Source organism: Harpegnathos saltator, unplaced genomic scaffold, assembly GCF_003227715.2.
Source record: "Harpegnathos saltator strain DR-91 unplaced genomic scaffold, Hsal_v8.6 scaffold643, whole genome shotgun sequence".
NCBI classification, from domain to species: Eukaryota; Metazoa; Arthropoda; class Insecta; order Hymenoptera; family Formicidae; genus Harpegnathos; species Harpegnathos saltator.
In genome coordinates this window covers 18,666-42,281 of record NW_020230475.1, presented here as the reverse complement: position 1 = coordinate 42,281, position 23,616 = coordinate 18,666, and the positions used below count along the sequence as shown (strand labels likewise).

Genomic DNA, 23,616 nt, shown 5'->3' with positions numbered 1-23,616 from the left:
GCACTCTTCTCGCAGTGTGTGGTCGAGCATTGTCTTGCATAAACAAGAAGTTCTCTCCGATGAAGGGTGCGTACGGAACAACATACGGAATGAGTATGTCTTCCACGTATACATCTGCGTTCATATTCTTGTCAAAAAAGTGCAGATCTGTATGAGCATTAGCTGAAATTCCTGCCCAAATCATTACAGAGCCTCCATTGTAGCTATGCCTCTCACTTACCGTACAGTCTGCAAATCGTTCTCCACCGCGACGATAAACTCGTTCTCGTCCATCTGGAGAATAGACACAAAAACGAGATTCATCGCTAAAGAATACTTTGCTCCAATCTGCGAGTCGCAGACAAGTCGAGTCTCTCTGCTCAACTGCGAAATTGAGTCGAGCTACGCGATGGTGACATTTAAGCAAAGGTACAGCTGCTGGCCTGCGCGAAAACAGATTTTGTTCCTTTAATCTTCTCCGAACGGTGTTAACGGATACATTAATGTTGCGGACATCCCTTAAATTGTTTCTAATTTGAACAGATGTTCGATGTCTGTCTCTTAACGAATTTGAAACAATAAATCGGTCATCATTGTGATTGGTACATCGAGGACGTCCCGAACCAGGCCTTCTATGGAAAGAATTGGTTTGTAAGTACCTGGCATAAGCACGTTGCACAGTTGACGCTGACAAATCAAGTGCCTGAGCAACGTACCTTCGACTTCTGCCATCTTCAATTAAAGCAATAACTTGAGCAGCCTTTTCAGGATTTATCGTCGCCATAATCGACGCAATAATTTCGATGCGAAACAATCAATTATGGTTTAAATTGATGAAGTTGCACGAAGCAACGCGCCTCGAAAGGAAAAGATCACGGAAAAAGAAAAGTCGCACGAGGCAGCGCTTATCGGAGTGAACACGTTCGGAAAAGGAAAATTGTTTGTCTTTGTTTATTGTCTTGGCATATACATTTAAGAAAAATCCAGTCAAGCCAGGCGTTAAAGCCTGGCTCACCGACAGAATCTCAGTCAAGCCAGAACGTAAGCCCGGCGTACTGACAAACTCGCGCAGTCCAGCGTACAAGAGAGTACCACTATCGGCGGTAGACCGTACGAAGGCCAAAAGCTGTACGAAGGCAATCTCTGATCGTCTCCGCGGGAACTCTTATATGCCCTGAGCAGCTCGAACTCGCGTGCGAGCCGAGGGGCTCGCGCGCGCGACAACCCAGATCGCCGCGTCGCGGCGGCTCTGTGGACTAGGAGCGCCAGGGAATTTCGACGTTCAGGTGGCGTCCAGCGACTCGGCATCCCGCGTGCCGGGTCACCGCGAACTCAGGCGCGATCCTGAACAGCATATTCAAGCTGTGTATCATAATGGCCAATCGTACGGAGAAGGTAGAGAGCTAGGGACAGCTTCGCGAACTAAAGTGTATACCACAGTGATCATGCGTAACTGAAGGGTAAAGAATGATAACTTTTGATAAAAATTAAATTTCCAATTCGCAAAATTGTGTAAATTATTATACAGAGAATAATAAACGCGGCTATTGAAATTATGAAAGAGCCAAACGAACCGCAGAGCCTCTTAGCCCCTTAAGCTTCGCTGAATCGACATTTGTTGCAAATTCGAAATTGAATATCTCGACACCTAAATAACCTAGCAGCAAATTTCAAAAACGGTTTGAAAGTTTTGAAACCGTACTTTTCGAAAGATCTATCGAAATTGTGCTCAACGATATTTTTTCAAAATGGCGGGTGATAAAAAGGAGAACATGAAAAGTTGCTAAAAAAAGGTTCGAGCGTGCGACGGCGCATGGAGCAAAGTAAGTGTCGCAGCTCGATGGGACGAAAAGTATCTAAAAGTATAGAATGTTTTCTTTAAAATACTTCGTTATAGAGCTTGATGCGACTTATTCACTGAATTATGCAAATTTAACAAGAAAACCGCATTTTTAGCAAAATTTGGAACAACTCAGTGAAAAATGATCACATCGAGCTCGGTAAAGTAGCATTTTAAAGATAACACTCTATACTTTCATGTGCATTTGGTCCCATTACGCTGCGATACCTGATGCACACCATGCACCATCACAAACACGGACCTTTGATTATCAATTTTGCATTCTCTCACTTTATCATCCGCCATTTTGAAAAAAATTGCCGAGCATAATTGCCATTCAGATATTCTTAAAGGGGACGTTTCAAGCTTCATTTTGCATTTCTGCGCATATTTGTATCTTCATTATTTACCAAGTTATGATCACTTGAAATTTTGTAATTTTTTCCCAAATTTTTAGTGTACCGGGTTTTTTGCGTTTCAGTGTATCTATATATCTATATATATATAAAACATTATTGCATACAAATTATATTACAAATGTTGCTGCAATGTTACACTGCAATGTTACTGCAATATTTCATTGCAATATTGCTGCAAGCGGACATTTTACCTTTGCTATAAGATTGCAGCAACATTTCGTATGGTTTCTGCAATGTTGCAATCTTGCAAAACAACGTTGCTGCAATGTTGCTGCAACAGTGCTGTGCTGTATGGGATTGGTCTAATATTTGAAAAGCAATATTGGTTCAATATTTGTAAAGCAATATTAGTTCAATATTTATAATGCGATTTTGGCCCAATATTTTGAATGTAATATTGGCCCAATATTTGGAATGCAATATTAACCCAATATTTAGAATGCAATATTGGCTATAAAATATAAGGCGTCAACCTTGCAATTGTGAGCCAATATTGAGGACCCAATTTGTAGCCAATATTGGCCCAACAATATGTGCTACTAGGGTTTTAGAGACACTTTTTTCGATAAAAGGAAGGTACTATTTTTTCTTTTTATAACGGTGGGGAAATCTTCATGGATACTCCCGCCCCTTAGGGAGGGCGGGGGTTAAGTCGGACTTTTACCGACTAAAACCCCACTGGGGTATCTATCTTTTGTACCGTGGTGGGGGGAGTCAGGGGAACTATTCCCATATTCCCTCACCTCCCCGGAAGGAAGGTACTATTGTACTGACTGTACCAATACTACTTATTAGTTTTCATTCATGTAATATGTAATATGAACGATCTCAATGTTCTTCGGGAGATCACGAATAACGACGAACTGGCGCAAAGTTAGAGAAGAAAAATATTCGCAATATTGTATTAGGAGCGCAAAAAAGTTCTGAGCCTTTTTTGCAAAATTCAAAATTTATTTAAAAACAACTAAAACTATATTAATCAACGAAATATTCCCCGTTTGCATCGATGACCTTTTGCCATCTTTCGGGCAGCTTGCGAATTCCCTGATGGTAGAAGCTCACCGGCTTCGAGGCGATAAAGTCATCAATGCATTTTCGTATCTCTTCAAGTGTCACAAAATGTGTATCAGCCAAGAAATGCTGCAGAGACCGGAATAGGTAGTAATCGGAAGGCGCCATGTCTGGGCTATACGCCGTGTGCGGGAAAAGTTCCCAGCCTAACGCAAAGATATGGTCCTGAATCACTTTCGCAATATGTGGTCGGGCATTGTCATGAAGCAGTATCACTTTACGACGTCCTTTGCCAGTAAATGGTCTCTTTTCTTCAAACGCATCGCTCAAATTGCTCAATTGTCGCTGATAGCGATCTGCCGTTACTGTTTCACCCGGCTGTAACAACTCGTAATACAATACACCTTTCCAATCCCACCATATGCAAAGCAAAACCTTCTTGGCGTGGATATTGGTCTTTGGCGTCGATGTCGAAGGTTGACCAGGGTCAACCCATGATTTTTTACACTTCGGATTATCATAAAGTATCTACTTTTCATCACCTGTAATGATTTGGTGCAGAAAATCTTTTTTCCGGAACCTTGAAAGCAAAGTGAGTGCCGTGTCACGCCGTCGATTTTTGTTGTCTTCGGACAGTGCATGCGGAACCCATCTGCCTTCCTTTTGAACTTTTCCCATTGCATGTAAACGTGTGGAAATGGCTTGTCGCGTAACGCCAAGTTGCTCTGCAAGCTCCTTTTCAGTTTGTGCAGAGTTTATATCCAACAATGCTTGCAGTTCGTCCGTTTCAATCTTTTGAGGGCGTCCAACACGCGGTTCATCTTCAAGACTGAAATCTCCTTGGCGAAATTTTTGATACCATCTTTTACACGTAGCATAACTTACAGCGTTCTCTCCATATGCAACACAGATAATTTCAGTGGCTTCAGCAACATTTTTCTGCAGATAAAACGCGAAGTGGATGGAAAATCGAATATGCTCTTTTGTTATTGCCATCGTGAACACTGCTGATTTTAAGGTTATGTGCATCAAACGCCAAATCGATGTTTCGAAAGACCACTGTCACTGCTTTAAAACCGCAAGAGGGTGGGAAAATTAATGCAATTTAAATTGTGGTTTCAGTAGTATGAAATTTAGGGCTCAGAACTTTTTTGCGCTCCTAATAATTCTATTATTAAACACAAAAAATATTTTCCTCATTTTTAATGTTACATACCTTTATCACACATTAATATTGGGTCTCGGAAAAAGTCCGTGGCGTTTTTTTAGTACAATTTAACTGGTTTTCTTATAGTGTGAAAATGAATTAATTTAAACCAAATATGCTCCATTATTATCGACAATGTTTTGCCATTTTTCGGGTAGAACCATGATGTCATCGGTGAAGAACTTCTGTGGTTTCTGGTTGAAAAACTGAATCAAGTGGTTTACACAGGCTTCTTTTGAAACCAGCTTAATTCCATTGAGAGAGTTCTACAGAGATCGGAACAAGTGATAGTCAGAGGGTGCTATGTCTGGACTATACGGTGGATGCATCAAAACTTCCCAACCAAGCTCTCGCAATTTTTGATAGGTCATCAAAGAAGTGTGTGGTCAGGCGTTGTCATGATGAAAGACAACACCTTTCCTATTTTTTAATTTGGGCCGTTTTCTTTCAATTGCCTGGCGTAATCTCTCTAGTTGTTCACAGTAGAGTTGAGAATCAATCGTCTGACCAATTGGAAGTAGCTCATGGTGGACGACTCCCTTCCAGTCCCACGACACACACACCATCACCATTTTCGGCGTCAACCCTGGCTTCGCGAACGCTTGTGACGGCTCACCATCCCTTGTCCACAATCTTTGACGCTTCCGATTGTCGTACGTGATCCATTTTTCATCACCGGTTATGACACGTTTCAGAAATTCGATTTCATTGCGTTTCAGCAGCGCATCGCAGATGTTAATTCGGTCTATCATGTTTTTCGCGCTCAACTCATGAGGAACCCATACATCGAGCTTCTTTTTGTAGCCAGCTTTGTGTAAATGGTTCAAAACAGTTTTGTGGTCAATGCCTAGCTCCATACCAATATCGACACTGCTGATATGCTTATCTTGCTAGACTTATTCAAGAATTTCATCAGCTTTTTCAGTGATTGGACGACCAGAGCGTGACTCATCTTTCACATCAAAATTACCAGAACGAAAGCGAGCGAACCATTTCCGCGCAGCAGATTTTGATAAAGTATCTTCACCGTACACAGTACAAATTTTTTCACAAGCCTACGCAGCATTCTTTCCTTTGTCGTAATAATATTGCAAAATATAGCGCAATTTTTCATTACTTTTCTCCATTTTCAAACGCAAACAACTTTTCAACCACTGCACTGCATTTCGATGTTTATACACTCAAAGTAACGCTCGAAGTGTCACCTTCCCAACGAGTGTTTAGTGGTGTCGCTGCGATTTGTGTTTCCTGAGTTATTTGCAAATGACGCCATCTATCGGGAAAAACGCCACGAACTTTTTCCTAGAGCCAATATATAAATAATATCATAATGAAACAGACAGATCAGTTCTTTCTTTCCCATCTTTGGTCTAACGATGAATACAAGATCTGTTCTTTTTTACTGCACTACTGAATTGCTACTGAACTTATTGTACCATTGTGCAGCTAAAAAGAACACACTGAGTTGGCCATTTCAGGCCAATATCCAGACTTTCTTTTAAGGGTCTCTAGTGTGAAAAGTCGCTGAAAAAGCCGTGTTGGCCGTTCTCAGGTTCCTCTTTGATTAAAGTAACATCCAGAACCACCTAGTCCCAACGGTACGAATTAATGCAAGCTCCTAATATAATTTTTGGTGCATAGCTTTTTCCTCCAAGGTTCTTTGAAAAGGTTCTTACTTAAATGTTTTGCATTTTTTAAAATAAACTGTTACGTCCTGCGGACTCCGGACAATTAAAAAATTTTGTCTTTCTCCTCTCGAACTTCTATTCTCCTAATATAACAATGAACATAGGAAACAGACACATTTGGCGAACAGCCGTCGCGCCAAATGAAAGGCGATTCAGGAAAATTTCATAACAGAAAACAGTGTCCTGTTGTAAGAATCTACACGTCTCTATTCAAAGTTTATATCTGGGTAATGTTCATCAAATGTGTTTGTCGGTCTAGCTATAAAATTTGAAATTCTGCGCTAACAAATCTTCAGCAAAACAAAGCAACTCGAAGCATTCCTGCTCTAAAAACTTGAAACCTACATCTTGCCAATCCGAAACCATACGTACCAGTCAAACAACAACCATACCTACCAATCAAACAACAAGGCTTACTTCACAGGTAGTCATAAAATCTCATCTCAACATTTGATTTAGGGCATTCTGACTTTTCCAGCTAGCCACTTGTACACATCTCTCTACCCACCACAAGAATCCACCACCATCGCACCTTGTCATGCCTAATCCATTCGGCTAATCAAAACCAATCCGCCCAAAACTATGAGACATCCACGCTCCACCCCTTAGTCCTTCTATATTCATATCTTCAAGAACTAACCGTCTCCTCCTACGAGATCTTTTAACCTCATCCTTAATTTCTAATGGCTAAGACTTTTTCCCACTAAGGTCAACCAGGACCAATAATAAAAATTTATTAATCAAATCTTTAACATCATTGGGCTCTCCTTACGGTTTTACCCCTTCTTCAAGGGGTATATCTCTCTACCCACCCTGGTGGGTTTTGCCTCCGATCATCAGTATAAAAACCGCGACAATCCGCTTCCACATTCATTCAGATATTCCTCTTTTTTGACAGTTGCCATTCAGACATTCAGATATTCAGACTCAGCTTTTAACACTAGAACCGTCGACATTTCTATCTCATTTCAAAATTTAAACATCTCTCTCTTTTCTAATTATTTTCATGGGAAGATGGGAATTTCTGACTTGTAATATTTCTTAAAATAATACATTTTGAAAAAAAAAACCGTCGCTCGCGAACGCACAGTTTACGAGAAAAAATAGAAATATCTAAAACCGCCGACGGGACATTTATGTCCCATATAAGAATTCAGCGTTGTTGGTCGTTATACAGGGAAGAAGAAACCCCGGGACCCCTGAAAATTTCGAAAAATATACACTTTATAAAAAAATGTTTCAGACAAAAGTTGTAGCGTTGAAAAAGATCTATTTACCGATCTTAGCAATTGGACCTTGGGTGGCGTCATCAAGGTCAGGACAAAGTCACCTCGGATTTTTTAAATAGAACTCCCAATCTTTTATTGCATATTCTTATAGTCCTTCTTCAGACCTTTTCAAAGCACTATAGTTTTATCGAATTTGAATAAGCTGTTCCGAAGTTATCGAGTTTTTTAAAGTAAGATATGTAGCCAACTAAGGCAAGATCGAAGAATTATCCGGCCAACTAAGGCAAGGTCGGAGTGATCTAGCCAACTAAGACAAGATCGGAGGATGATCCAGCCAACTCGTAAAAATAATTGCGCGACTAACTTTCAGGCGTTGGCTCCTACTGGCTTGTCTTAATTTCGTTGATTGATTTATTTAAATTATTTATTTATTTGAACTATTCTGCTGTTCGATGTTTATTTCTTCCATTTACTCATTTAATACTCATTACAGTTTAGTGAATCGCAAATTCGACTGAAATTCCTCTATTTTTTTGAAAATTATTAAGAAACAGTTTGAAGCTAGTTGTAAGCTGACTTAATTGCACTTCATTCCGTGCTCATTATTATTCTTCAGCACTGTCTTTAGAATAACTTTGAATTGATCCAAATATTAATTTAGTCGATTAGACTAAATCTTACCACTTCTGCTTGTCAATATGGCAAGTCTTTCAGAACGAGAACGCATATCTCTTTTGATGATGAGAGGATGGGATGATCGACTAAGGTCGTACAATGATGTGAGGTGGCTTTTTAATGAAACTTTTCGTACTCAGGGTAATGCCATTTCAAAATCTACCGTTGAAAGAACGATAAGGCGTTTTCAGGAAACTGGAAGTGTGAAAAATCGTGCAATACCAGTATCAGTAACAAGTGTAGAAAAATAATTAGATGTTCTACAATCCTTTATCGAAAATCCGCATGATTCGACCCGCAAAGTAAGACAGCAACATGAAATAGATCAAATGTCTGTGCTTAAAATATTGAAAATGAATAAATTTCATCCTTATAAGATCCATCTTGTACAAGAGCTAAATGAAGATGATTATGATAGGCGCATTGAATTTTGTGATTTGATGATGGAAAAAATAGCCGAAACTCCTAACTATCTATCAAATGTAGTATTTTCAGATGAGGCAACATTTCAGTTAAATGGCCACGTTAATCGACACAGTTGTAGATTTTGGTCAGATACAAATCCTCACTGGATTGAAGAAACACACACGCAGTATCCACAAAAAGTGAATGTTTGGGTAGGCATTTTGAATAGGTCTAAGTTCTCATAGGTTCACTCTTTATTGAAATCTAACAGCGATAAAATATGAGAATATGCTAAGAAACGAAATAGTTCCAGCGATACAAGCAATCATGGATGACAACTTCGAGCATACATGGTTCCAACAATATGATGCCCCTCCCCACATCATGGAAGGAACGTCCGTAATTATGGACACAGTGTTTCCTCATCGATGGATAGGTAGAAGAGGACCTATAGAATGGCCTCCTCGCTCACCCGATTTATCACCTAACGATTACTTCCTGTGGAGCCATTTAAAAGATAGAGTTTACAAAACGAAACCACAAAATTTGGATGACTTACGAAATCGAATTTTTGACGAAGCTGCTCTCATCCCTGCTGATTACATTCAAAAAGCCGTTTCATCTTTTTACGATAGATTAGTTTATTGTCAAACTGTTGATGGCAAACATTTTGAACAATTACTTTAAAGCTTTCCAGTATTGCCGTAGTTGGCCGGACAACTCCCGACCTTGCCTTAGTTGGCCGGATCATCCTACGATCTTGCCTTAGTTGGCTGGATCATCCTCCGATCTTGCCTTAGTTGGCTGAATCATCCTCCGATCTTGCTTTAGTTGGCTGGATCATCCACCGATCTTGCCTTAGTTGGCCGGATCATCCTACGATCTTGCCTTAGTTGGCTCGATCACTCCGACCTTGCCTTAGTTGGCCGGATCATCCTACGATTTTTTAGTTGGCTGGATCATCCTCCGATCTTGCTTTAGTTAGCTGGATCATCCTCCGATCTTGCCTTAGTTGGCTACATATTTTACTTTAAAAAACTCGATAACTTCGGAACAGCTTATTCAAATTGGATAAAACCATAATGCTTTGAAAAGGTCTGAAGAAGAGCTATAAGAATATGCAATAAAAGATTGGAGGTTCTATTTAAAAAATCCAAGGTGACTTTGTCCTGACCTTGATGACGCCACCCAAGGTCAAATTTTTAAGATCGGTAAATAGATCTTTTTCAATGCTACAACTTTTGTCTGAAACATTTCTTTATAAAGTGTATATTTTTCGAAATTTTCAGGGGTCCCGTGGTTTTTTCTTCACCCTGTATATTGTTAGTAATCGTCAATTTTATCGATTATTCATACAAAGAATATGTTTGGTGAGCTGTATGTTACTCTGCTGCTGCTGTGCGCGTCTGAACTTGTCAGTGCGAGCACTATAACGCCACAGGAACGAAACAAATGAACACACGTTTCCGAAGCAGTGCATCATGGCTCGTCGTCACGGCCTGTCGCCCGAGCAAGTCGTGGCTTTACTAAATAATCTTCCGGAATATCAATCGGAAGGCAAAGACGGTAATTCAAGTAACAGTGATTCTGATTATGATGCAAGAGGGAGTACAATAGAGTCTTCAAACGATTCGGAGGAGAGTGACAAGGATCCTAATGATCTTCCACCCGTGCATTGTCACGGAAAATGTAAGTAATAAGAAATCAATACTGTCGATCAGGTATCGTTATTTTGTTGTTCTTGGTAATAACAGCGCTTGCAATTACAAACACTTCTTCCGCTTTTCTCCAGGTATCACCTCTTCCAGAGGCCGTCCACGCGGAAGACGTCAAGCTGCTATTCGTGGCAGTGGTGATGTTCAATCTGCTCCACTATCACAAAAAGAAACTGATACTCCTGGGCGGTGTGCTAATCGAGCCGGTCGGCATACTTCACGTCATCGAGGTGCTAGCAGGGGCGCTGCAGATGGTCGTGCCACGAGGTTTCGTAGTGCTGCTGCAGCTGCTACCGTAGATGATTACCCAGGGATAGCCGTAGACAACGCCGGCGATGCTTATGACGACGCTCAGGATGCAGATGATACAGAAGTGAATTTCGCATATGCAAGAAAACGGCAAACGTCAAGTAAACGAACAGATCTTAGCAAATTGACTGTCGGCACAGAGGTTGAGGCTCCTGACGCAACAAAGTGGGAAGTAATCTCTACTAATGTTCCATCCGTTGGAAGGCACGGACAGCAAAATGTTATACGGGAGATTCCTGGTCCTTCTTCGTATGCAAAAAGGAATGTCATCATTGGACTTATCTCAAGTGCTTGACGTTTGTTTCTTGATGAATATATTCTCAGGCATATTCAGAAATGCACTGAAACAGAGGCGCATGGGGTATTGGGAGACGACGATTGGTCCTTGCCACTGAATGAGCTTGATGCATTTCTAGGTATTCTGTATGTAAGAGATACTACTGAATCCAAAGAAGTAGAGTTAAATGTTCTCTGGTCAGAGAAATGGGGTATACCATTATGCAAATCTGTGATATCACGTAATCGCTTCAGGGAAATCATGAGGTTCCTGAGGTTTGATTTGAGGTCAATATGCTTACAGCGATTGAAAGATGACAAGTTTGCCCTTATGGCTGAGGTATGGGACAGATTTATAGCAAACTGTCAAAGCATGTACATTCCTGGTCCATACATTTCTGTAGATGAACAGCTGTTTCCATCAAAGTGTAGATGTCGATTCACTCAATTCATTGCTTCCAAGCCTGACAAATATGGGCAGAAATACTGGATGGCCTTCGATAAAGATTCGAAATACATGCTGAATGCCTTCCCTTACCTTGGCAAAGATGAAAATCGCCAAGCTGCTGAACGTCTTAGTGACTTTGTAGTGAAAAAGCTCGCAGGCCCATATTTAAACAAAGGAAGAAACATTACTTGCGACAATTTCTTTACCTCACTTGCACTAGCACAATATTTGAAAGCACATCGAACGAGCTTGCTAAGCACAATCAACAAAAATCGGAGAGAAGTACCACAGTGCATTAAGAAAGCTCAAGAGCAACTCTACAAGACTGTTGCTTTCAAAAACAGTGATATAACTCTCACAATGTATCAGGACAAGTTAAATAAAAATGTTATAATTTTAATCAGATATATAAATTGGAACTGACGCAAAGTCAAAGCCTGAAACTGTGACATGTTACAACGAAACGAAGTACGGGGTTGATATTGTTGACCAGATGGCTCACAAGTACTCAATGAAAGCTGGTGGAAGAAGGTGGCTTGTCCATAGCTTTTACAATCTTCTAGACTTAGCAGGTATCAATGCATGGGTTATTTACAGAGAAGTTACAAATGACAAAATAACAAGGTGGGAGTTTCTTCTGAAACTCGCAGAGGAACTTACCAAAGAGTATGCAGAAACCAGGGTCAAAGCGTCAGCCGCTCACATGGACCCATTGGAAGTTGATGGTTCACGTCGCCGCTGCTAGGTGCGAAAGTCTTGTAAAGAAGGAAAAAGTTCTTATAAATGTATGTCGTGTAATAAGCAAGTATGCAAGAAATGTATTGCTGTAGTTTCTTACGTTTGTGCATCTTGCAAATCTCAATCCAATGATGAAACAGATGTATAGGTACCTGCAAAGACTATATTTATCCATCCAGACTGTCATATGTAACTGTGAGGAAAAATGTTAATTAGAATAAAATACGTTGTATGCATCTTTATTCGTTACTCATTAGTATGTTTACTTACCTGTAATAAGTCTTACTTTGTTATAAAAACTTCTTGACTTGACTGTACTTGATTGTAGTCATAAAAAAGTCATATTTTTAAAGAATATTTACCAAATACTGAGGCATTTACCAAAATATACGCCAAATGCCTAAATAAGATGTTTTGTACAAGATTTAAAACAAAAATTTTATTTTGTTTTGTTATATGAACATGTTTCTAAGTTGCACTATTTTAACATATGACTGTACTTTATGTTTATAATTAAAAAATGTTAATCCATTATCAAAGGGTCTCTTCTTTATAAAAAATACCTATTTCTTACATAAAATAGACGAGTAGCTAGCACAAAGCATGTATAATTACCGTTGGGACATTTTTGTCCCGTCGGCGGTTTTAGGGGGTTCGCAAAGTCCGGTGGTTCTAGTGTTAACAAGTTGACATTTAGATATTTTCTTTTTTCGACGAGTTGAAGTGCAGAACTCCTTTTCGTTAAACGAGTTGAAGTGCAGACCTCCTTTTCGACGAGTTGAAATACGCGCCTTTGTTTAAATAATTATTTGATACCCCAACTGGAGTACGTGACTGGTGCAACTTGGACATACTGGAAGCAAACACACCTACGCAGACTTGCGCCAATTTTCCTCTCTAGTAGGAAATATCCGGAACCACCAGTAAGTTTATACTTTACGCTCTTATCTATATTTTCTTTTTTTCGACTGAACATTCTTTTTTTTTAAATCCGGTTTTAGTGGGCTATTATTACGAGGGTCGTTCAATAAGTCCTTAGAAAATCCAAGAGATGGCGCTCGTAGTATCGAAAATAGTTTGTTTTTAGTAAGCATCATTACTCACTAGACAGCTGTTAAAGTCAGTTATATCCATCACATGGTTTCATTTTTATTGTCGATTGAAGCAACAAACTTTTCTTTATTTATTTATTTTCTTTATTTAGAAAAATGGAAAAAAGTGAGTTTCGAGTGGTGATTAAACACTTATATTTAAAAGGCTTAACACCGAAAGAGATTAAAGCTGAGTTAGATGAAGCAGATGAAGTTAGATGAAGTTCATAGCACATCTGCTCCTGTGTTTGCAACTACCCAGGTAGCAAGCAGACATCATTTTGACGTTAAAAACTGGTCACTTTTAGTCAAATGTCGTCAAAATGTCGTCAAAATGACCAATTCATATACGGTCATTTACATGACTTCTAATTGACGTCAAAATGCTATACCACTTTGACGTCATTTCAGTCATGAACTGACGATAATTGCGTACTAATATAATTATTTATAACGTTGATTCCGTAATAACAACTCTTTAAAATTTCGTATCAGACTTTCGATAAGTATTAAAAGAGGTTTGTTTATATATAAATATATTAATATACAAATATATAATATATATATAATATATAATATATATATAAATATATTTATATATTTTATATATAAATATATTTGGCATATTCCGTTAGAAGGAAAAATGTACGTCAATCAAATGCAAGAACTCACTTAGCGTTCAGTGAGCTGAACGCTTGTAGTACTGAATGCACCCATTGGTCATGCTGGCTTCGCGTGTTCCGTTCTCCATGGGCGACTTTAAGCACTCGACGTGGAAAAGTGCAAATGGCGATCAGTGAAATATCTCTCTCGTGCGCTCATTCGCAAATTAGTTACTGTGTTAGTGCAAGTGTCATGTAGCTTGTGCTTATACAGCTCAATAGGTTAATATAAAGGCTGAGTACTGAATGTAAGTACCTATTAAATGTATATTTTATCATTAACCTTGAAAATCACATCATGGACAGTGATGGGAATTATGACCTTTTGACACATCTATGAACAGATACTTTTCAATCTGTGGGGAGGGAGAAGCTCGATTACATTCAGTTTATCGTAAAAATATTGCTATTTACATCGCACGATAAACTGATTGTAGGCTGAGCACACAGATAGAAAAGTCTCTATGGCATAGGTGTGCCAAAAGGCCAAGCCCCACAAAAACATACGTGGATTCCATGTGGAATGCACGTTGTATTCACGTGAAATCCACAAAATCACATGGATTTCACGTAGACACAACGTTCCTGTTTTCGTGGGGGAGATTCCCATCACTGGTCATGCCCAATGAAAAGGGGACGTGAAATCTAGGTAGATTTACGTTAATAGTTTACTTAGGTTAAATATGTTCAATGCAAGTTAAAATAAAATTAATCTGAAGTAACTTATTTGCAACTTTGTTAATATATTATAGCTTCACAATGTCTTGTGGGTATTCAATTTGTCAGTAATACTCATGAAGAAAGTACAATTGCATTGATTCATCGATCATGGTTTACGCCTCTGAAAAGTCAAGTCTGGTGGCCTCCGTACAAGACAAGTGTTCAATTTAAAAAAACACTGTTTACTGAAGAACAAGTAAACGAAAATACATGGGCATTGTATGACATGAAACTTATGTTTTTTACTTGTGGTATGTATTTTATGTATAACATTATACTCGTTTGTTATTTGTACAGTAATATAAATATATTTCAAAGTATTGTTATTTATATACAGATGAATTTGATAAGGCCTTTAAAAAACTAAAAGAATGTGAAGAAGTGTCTGATTTACAATCTACTGAAGTAGAAGATGACGTACAAAGTAAGAAAAGAAAACGCAAACCAAATTTAAAATATATCATAAGTAGTGAAGACGAATACGATGAAAACTGTGATTCTCTACAGCTACTAGCAAAACTTGATAAACCAGGTGAGACAAACATAATTTACATTTATAAGGATAAGAATATTATCATTGTTTTTCATTCATTCTTGTATCTTCTTCATTTATTCTTGTTCTTCATTTATTCTTGTACTATGTTACAATATGATAAAATATATATGCATGTTTCATGTTACTACATATGTTTATAAAAACATATCCTTTTTTAAGTACAATTGAAAAATGGACCTTGGAAAGTACAACGCAGGTACGTTGCAGATAAAAATTATGAAAATAGGAAATAAATGTATTGTTATCAATTACGTATTTATTTTAAGAATCTCTTGATTCTGATTTTTTTGTGAAATTTTTGTTTATTTACAGGGATTGTGTATTACAAGAAATACCTACTAGTTCTTCTGCAAGTTACACAAATAACGATGCATCTATAATTGCTCCAACTATTAACACTAGAACAAAAGTTACTAATTCTACGCTTATAAATAAAAATGAAAACAACAGTACAACAAACATAACAATACATAACAGTACAACAAACATAACAACAATAAAATTATACGAAGCAGATTGCAGAAAAATGTACAGAAGTGTCATTGCTTAATATATGTGTTGTTCGCACTTTGAGTGAATTAAAAGCATGGCCTGTTAATCTCATTGACAGTAAATGTATTCTATTGCCTTATACTAACGATAACAATTGTCACGTATGCTTACTAATCGTACATAGTTTGGACTAATGTATTAGTTCAAATATCCTCTAATATGAGTTTTTTTGTTATATTCCATTTAATTTACGAAAGTGTGATAATTGAAGAAATTGTGATTTTAGTTATGCTGCCAAAGATTACGTAACATGTTATATTCTATTTCTTTTTGATTCTATAATAATATATTATACATTATGTAAATAAGAGCTTTTATGTTTCAATAAAAAAATTAATGATCTGATGTATATGTCTATGTTTGTACTATATTTGCGTCTTCATTATGTCCTAAATATATCATCTTGCTGTATGCTGATAAATACGTCCAAATAAGGTCCATTTATGACGTCAAAATACGGTCCTTCTATGACGTCAAAAAACGGTCCTTCCATGACATCAATATTTTGGGACATTCGACCGTCTTTTGGACGTCATAACGATGTCAATCCCTGATGTCATTTAGTCAGAAAATGACTAATTTTCGACGTCATAATGACGGCTGTTTGCTACCTGGGTGTTTACAATTGCGTAAATGAGTTTAAACGTGGCCGTACATCCACAAAAGATGAACATCGTTCGGGACGTTCAGTGGAAGTGACTACCCCCGAAATGATTGACAAAATTCACGATATGGTTTTGAGTGATCGACGAATCAAAGTGCGCGAAATAGTTGAGGCCACGGGCATATCGCAAGGTAGTGTTTTCAATTTTGCACGAAAAATTGGGTGTGAAAAAAATCTCGGCAAGATGGAAAAAGTGCTGCGTTTGCTCTCACAAGTAACACAAAATCGGCGTGTGACACTAGCCAAGTGTCACACGCCGATTTTGACAGGCCTTGAATATGTTGTAGTTTCGGTCAAAATAAGAGACACATATTTTTTTATACGTGCTCTAACGGCCGTTAAGGGGGTGAAACACTCTCTTGAAAAATAATCGGTTTCTATATCCCTGAGCAAATATCGTCAAAATAAATAAAAGATACAAAAAACTTCCAAACAAAAGTTTTATGGCTTTTAGTGTACTTAATAACAGTGTAATCAGATTTTTCGAAAATGTGACATTTTTCGAAATTTCCTCCCCCCTTTCAATTTCTGAAAATTTTAAAATTTGTCTTATAGCGAAACTTAAAGCTTATTTAACGACAAATTCAATCATATATGATAAAGTTGTATTCCGAAAACGCATTTTTCAGAAAGGCTAGAAATACCTCTATATCGCTATACGCGCACCCCATCATATCCGCCTTATGACGCTTGCTACTTATAGCGACAATTTTTCCTTCGCAATCTCACAGATAACAATAAAAATCGACACACGGGGGATCACTTTTAATTAACAAAATATATTACACTGAAAAAATATTTAGTAATTTCAAAAAAATTATTTGTTTAAATTGTTTAAATAAATATTTTTGTTTAAATTAAATACTATTTTTTTTATTTATTTATTTAAGAAAAATATAGTAATATCACAAAAATATATAATTTAAATTAATATTTGTTTAAATGTATTTAAACAAATCATTTTTTTGCATTTACTATTTTTTTCAGTGTGGATTCTCGCTCTCTGCCAGGAATAACCAATGTGGAGGTGGCGAGAAACTATTCACTATTTTTATTACTTTAATATTTTTAAACGACCCCGCACCATTTTTTATGGGAAAATGTCTTCTGCGGATTTGGCTAATTATTGGATATGTAGTTCTCACCATTCTGAACAAAAATATCCATGGGCACAACTTGATCCTATGAGCCATTTCCGCGCTACAAGCCCTGGAAGGTCCAGATTTAACATGTAAAGGTATATAGGCTTTTCGTCTCGATATGTGTGACTCGGTCAAATGTGCGTGCGTGTATCGTGTATATGTATGTGTGTGTCATAGCAGAGAAGAGGACGGTTCGTCACTCCCGTAGCATTTTCTGACTTCAAACCCTCTCTATTGTGTGTGTATGGTATGTGTGTGTGTGTGTTGTGTGGTGTCCACTACTTTTGATATGCAGTGCAATAATGTGGAGAATTTTCAGTATCTATAGCGAAGAAGTGCTGTATACACAGACTTTGTGCACCAAGCACATTTGATTATTGCTATATCATTGCAGAACTTACAGCATGTATCACAATTTTGAAAGCAATAATTCACAGGAGTCTCACATTTATCAGATTTTTCCGTGATATATCCGCTCTTAAACTAGGCATACTTAAACATGTTTACACATCTAGGGGATGAAAATTGATTATGAATTAATGACTGAATTTTCAGGACATTATTCCTCAAATGTAAATTTACATCATAATGGTATAGTAGGATTAAGTCAGAGAACTGTTCCAGAAAATTCTTCCACGGTCTGAATGTGTAAACGTCAAGTGGCTGAATCATGCCAGTTGCTCCAGCAGGGATGGTCATAATTTTTACGTCCTTACCACCTTTGTCTATGTTGTCAAACTTTTTTTCTGTTTGTCCTGTCTACGAATCCAAACACAAGACAAATCTTTCACCAGCATTAGGTAAGTAAACATCCTCAAACCATTTGTTTGAGAGATCTGATGTTAATTTACCAGATGTTGAAGCGAATGTAACAATGTTATCAGCTTTGTACATGGTTTTTTGAACAATGGGTCCAAAGTGGTCACCTGTTTCTTGCAGGACTATGAGCAAAGGGGATTTTAAGACTCCACTTGCAGATAGGATTGGCTGTATCGTGTAGCTGTGCGTTAACGAGTTCAAAGATTGAACTACACATTCAATTTTTACGGATCCTTTAAAGGATAGTGTACGACCTGCGTATGTCTCCAAATTAAATCCTGATTGGTTCGAATTGTAAACATTGTCCTCTCCTAATAACGAAATATTCGATTTTACTTTAGTCACAAATTCATTAGCTTTTTCTAGTAATCGTTGTTTATTAGTTAGTTGTGTTTGAGTGACAAATTTATTAATTTTTCTGGAAACATTTCTATGCCTTACTTTGAAATTATGAACCTAATTCATAGAAGCCGTGAATAAATGACAAGACAAATTAGCGTCATCTCTTGCCTTTAAAGCCCATCTTTTTAGATCCAAATCATGGATAGGTAGCGATTTATCACATGCGCTCTGGAATTGTTCTAATACGTATTTCGAAATCTCTAATAATTTTTCAATTCTCATTCCACCTTCAGTGACTTGCGTTTCCCATCTATATAGTAATTTTCTATTCGTAACTTTTTTGAATCTACGTTGGACTGTTTCAAAATTCTTATTCTTCTTCTTCCCAGAACGCCAAAATTCAAATTGCTTGTTTCTTGTATTCAATATCTATAATCGCTTTAACTTTCTTATTATCTTTCACAACCTCCTCATAATCATCTTCAAACTCATCTTCAACTACGACGGCGTCAGGAAATATATTGTTGTCATCATAGTTCAAAGTATTATAACTCTTTATAAATACTTGAGTGTTGATGCAATCTTTAATCAAATTTTCTAAATGTAATGTGAAAGATCGATCTCTCTTCGTCGGTAATGATAGATTCGATATCGTATTGTGGATTATCGAAGCTCTTTCCTAATTAATTTAAAATATTCTTTGGATTCATCGTGATTTGTTCTGGATGAAAGTGTTATATGCTGTGCATACTCTGTTATACTCTGTGTAAGTATATTCTGTGTATATCTATAGCAGCGCGAATTTAACTCCGAGTAGAGGTAGTTCGGTGTGCGTCGCATAGCGGCGACCATCGATACTAGCGGGGTGGCGAGAGCCGGCGCGGATGAGAGAGAGATAGAGCGTGTGCAAGTGAGACGGAGCACGCGCTGCGATAGAGGGCAGGCTATGCGTCTCATCGAAGCACTCTGAATCGTGAACATACCGCCCGCCTCGATTTGTGAAAGTTTAAATCTAGACCAGCGTGGATTACTGGCTAGTGTTGGATAGCTTGTGTCGCCCGTCGTGCTTGGTTTCGATGGATTGAGATTGGGCGGCGTGTGATTGAAGTGAAGATGTAATAAGGCGGATATGGATGGGGTGCGCGTATAGCGATATAGAGGTATTTCTAGCCTTCCTGAAAAATGCGTTTTCGGAATACAACTTTATCATATATGGTTGAATTTGTCGTTAAATAAATTTTAAGTTTCGCTATAAGACAAATTTTAAAATTTTCAGAAATTGAAGGGGGGCAGGAAATTTCGAAAAATGTTACATTTTCGAAAAATCTGATTACACTGTTATTAAGTACATTAAAAGCCATAAAACTTTTGTTTGGAAGTTTTTTGTATCTTTTATTGTTTTGACGATATTTGCTCAGGGATATAAAAACCGATTATTTTTCAAGAGAGTGTTTCACCCCCTTAACGACCGTTAGAGCACGTATAAAAAAATATGTCTCTTATTTTGACCGAAACTACAACATATTCAAGGCCTGTCAAAATCGGCGTGTGACACTTGGCTAGTGTTACTTGTCAGTGGAGAATAAACGCAATCGTGTGGTCGACTCTGAGGCAGTTTTGGCGCCTTTCCGTCGCAATCCTGACGAGTTTCTGCGTCGATACCTAACTGTGGACGAAATATGGATACACCACTACACTCCAGAGACAAAGGAACAGTCAAAACAGTGGGTTTTTGAAGACAAACGGGCTCCGAAGAAGGCGAAGATAGTGAAATCGGCCGGCAAGGTGATGGTCACGGTTTTTTGGGATGCACGCGGAATTATCTACACCGATTACTTGGAAAAAGGACAAACAATAACTGGAGAGTACTATGCGTCGTTATTGCATCGGTTGAGCGAAGAAATCAAGAAAAAAAGTCCTCATTTGAAGAAGAAAAAGATCTTCTTCCATCAAGACAATACATGGGTGCCCACCTGCGCAGTTTCGATGGCCAAAATTATGGAATTAAAGTTCGAATTATTACAACATCCACCGTATTCACCGGATTTGGCCCCCAGTGACTTTTTTATTTCCAAACTTGAAAAAATGGCTCGGCGGACAACGGTTCGAACGAGGAGGTCATCGTCCAAACAGATGCCCATTTTGAGGACCTTCCGAAATCCTACTTTTTGGACTTTTTGGACGGCTTAAAAAGTTGGAGAAATGCTTGGAAAAGTGTATAGAGCTAAAAGGAGATTATATTGAAAAATAAGAAAAAATCTACCCAAAATAATTTGTTTTTCTATCTTTTTCTAAGGACTTATTGAACGACCCTCGTATTACTCAGTGGTATCCACCCACCGAATTCTCAACTCGCTCGAGTCGATCTTCGAAACGCGAGATCCCGAAGCATTTGAAGCTAATGCTCAGTACCTCCGAGCCATCATTAACATCTCTTTAGATATTAATTTCCAGCCAGATCCGACTCTCCTATTCATTCCTCCATACATCGTTCCCCAACATTCTTCCCTAACTACTCCTTCCTCCTCTCACACTCGTTCATCTACCTCTCCTTTCCCCTATCATATTCTCCTGTTTCTTTTTCTGAATTGTCCACTCCCCTTAATTCGCCAAACCGCTCTCGCTCCCCCCTCAGCCGACTAATTTTTTATATTCGTTTTCTTTCTCTTTCCGTTCCTCTTCATTCAGAACAACACACACACAAATACACGCATACACATGTTTCGCGTAACTGTAATCCGTCACTTTTAAAATCGCGCCGTTGTACTGTACTGCCTATTATCTTAATTTTAATAAATTTTGTTGTTTGTTCAAATTATTTTGTTTATATAATTGATTTTAAAATCACCTCTCTAGCCCATCTCCCTCAAATGTCGTTGACAGTCCTATTCCAGGTAGAAGGATTCAGTTCCTTGACCTAAATAAAGAACCTCCGACGTACGTCCGCGCCGTATAAAAGAGTCATTTCGATCCTTAATCGGCACCGCAGACTTGCAAGTACGTCGGAGCTTGCAAATGCAAGCATCCAGTTACGTTCTTCCTCCAGGACATAACAAAACTATTTATGAATACATCCTGATAGATCTAATAATCCAGTTGAATTTTGCTATTATAAAGATCAAAAGGAAATTCCAAAATGTAATATTTGAGACAAAGAAGCATTGATATGTTGCACATGTAAAGATTATTATTGTCTTAAACATTTTTTTCGAAAAGTATCATTATTGAAACCATTATGTAGAATTTTTATTGTTACTTTTTAACTTTTTTCTTTAAATATAAAACAAATGTTATTACACATCCCCCTTATATGTATGTCTTAATTTTGATAGATTACATATGTATAAAAAGCATATAAAATATATTAGGAGTACAAATAAGTTTCTGCCGTTTTCTATCAAAAATTAGGAATTTATTGTGAAAGAACGTTACATTACGTTTTATTCAAAGTATTGTCCGTCACTAGCCACTACTTTTTTCCATTTTTCTGGCAGCATTCGGATACCACGTCGGAAGAACTATTCATCTTTTGAGGCTATCCTCGAATCGACCCAATTTTTAGTATCTTCATATGATGTAAAGCGCTGCTTAGACAGGCCATGTGATATCGACCGGAACAAGTGATAATCGTAAGGGGCAATGTCTGGTGAATACGGCGGGTGGGGTAGGACTTCCCAATTAAGTGTTTCCAAATAGGTTTTGACCAGTTTTGCAACATGTGGCCGAGCGTTGTCATGTAGGAGAATAATTTTTTCGTATCTAGAGTAATAATGGGCGCGTTTTTCCTTGAGTGCTCAGCTCAATCTCATTAATTGTGTTCGGTAGAGAGCTCCAGTAATGGTTTCGCTCGGTTTGAGCAACTCATAATACACGACACCAAGCTGATCCCACCAAATACACAGCATGAGTTTTCTTCCATGAATATTCGGTTTGGCTGTCGATGTTGAAGCATGGCCAGGTGGTCCCCATGATTTTCTTTTCTTTGGGTTATCGTAGTGGATCCATTTTTCATCACCAGTGACTATATGATGCAAAATACCCTTTCTTTTATGCCTGGCAAGCAGTATTTCACACGTGCAAAATCGTCGTCCAACATCTCTCGGCTTCAGTTCATATGGAACCCAATTTCCTTATTTTTGAATCATTCCCAACGATTTTAAACGATGTGAAATTGCTTGTTGAGTCACTTCTAATGTAAGTGCAAGTTCTTCTTGCGTTTGGCACGAATCTTCCTCCAATAATGCTTCCAATTCCGTGTCTTCATACACTTTCGGCCTTCCACTATGTTCTTTGTCTTCCACGTCAAACTCACCGTTCTTAAACTTTTGAAACCACTCACGACAACTTCTCTCACTTAAAGCAGTCTCACCATATGCTTCTACAAGCAATCGATGCGCCTCAGCTGCAGATTTCTTCAAATTAAAGAAGTAAATCAATAGTTCCCGCAAATAACGCTTATTCGGCACAAAACTTGACATTTTCGCACGAAAAAGTTAATGTGATGCTGATACGGAGTCACTAATACTTCAAGGTTATGTTGCTACCAGATGTCCAAACTTACGATATTACGTTTTACATCTGACAATTTCAACATAACTTTCTGGTGGGGCCATCTTTTGTCAAACGGCGGAAACTTATTTGTACTCCTAATATTATTTGTATTTTAAAATAAAATGAAATGTAATAAATTTTAATATTATTTTTAATGCGCGTATAGTGGATATTTATAAGTTCCATTGTATTTTTCACATTCTGTCATATTTTTCCAATTACAATTTCGAATATTAATAATTTCAAATATTAACCAATATTCAAAGGTGCCAAGGAATTGCCTTCTTTTTTTTGTTCACGGGGGGAAATCCTCATGGATACCCCCGCCTCTTTGGAGAGGGGCGGGGGTTATGCCGGATTCTTACCGGCTAAAACCCCTCGGGATGCTTTCCAGGCGGGCCGAAGTGGGGGAACTGGAGGAACCGTATCAGCATTCTCTCCCCAGCATCAGCTCAGGACGGGTCCCTCACCCTAGTGCCCCCCCCCCCGCATTGTGCAGGTGCAGGAAAAAGGGGTGCGGTGCCCCAACCTAGCAGAGTTACCAGGCTGGGTTGGCCATCCTGGTTTCGTTGTGAGAG

General features: G+C 38.1%; 1 protein-coding gene across 1 annotated transcript; it reads left to right on the top strand.

The window, feature by feature from the left end:
• The first annotated feature begins 13,690 nt into the window (after window positions 1–13,690).
• LOC112589870 (uncharacterized) lies at window positions 13,691–15,761 on the top strand. Its single transcript, XM_025304732.1, has 5 exons — window positions 13,691–13,940; window positions 14,445–14,663; window positions 14,750–14,944; window positions 15,128–15,164; window positions 15,281–15,761. The coding sequence occupies exons 2-5, from the start codon at window positions 14,639–14,641 to the stop codon at window positions 15,516–15,518; spliced, it is 495 nt and encodes a 164-aa protein (XP_025160517.1). The 5' UTR covers window positions 13,691–13,940; window positions 14,445–14,638; the 3' UTR covers window positions 15,519–15,761.
• Window positions 15,762–23,616: the final 7,855 nt, after the last annotated feature.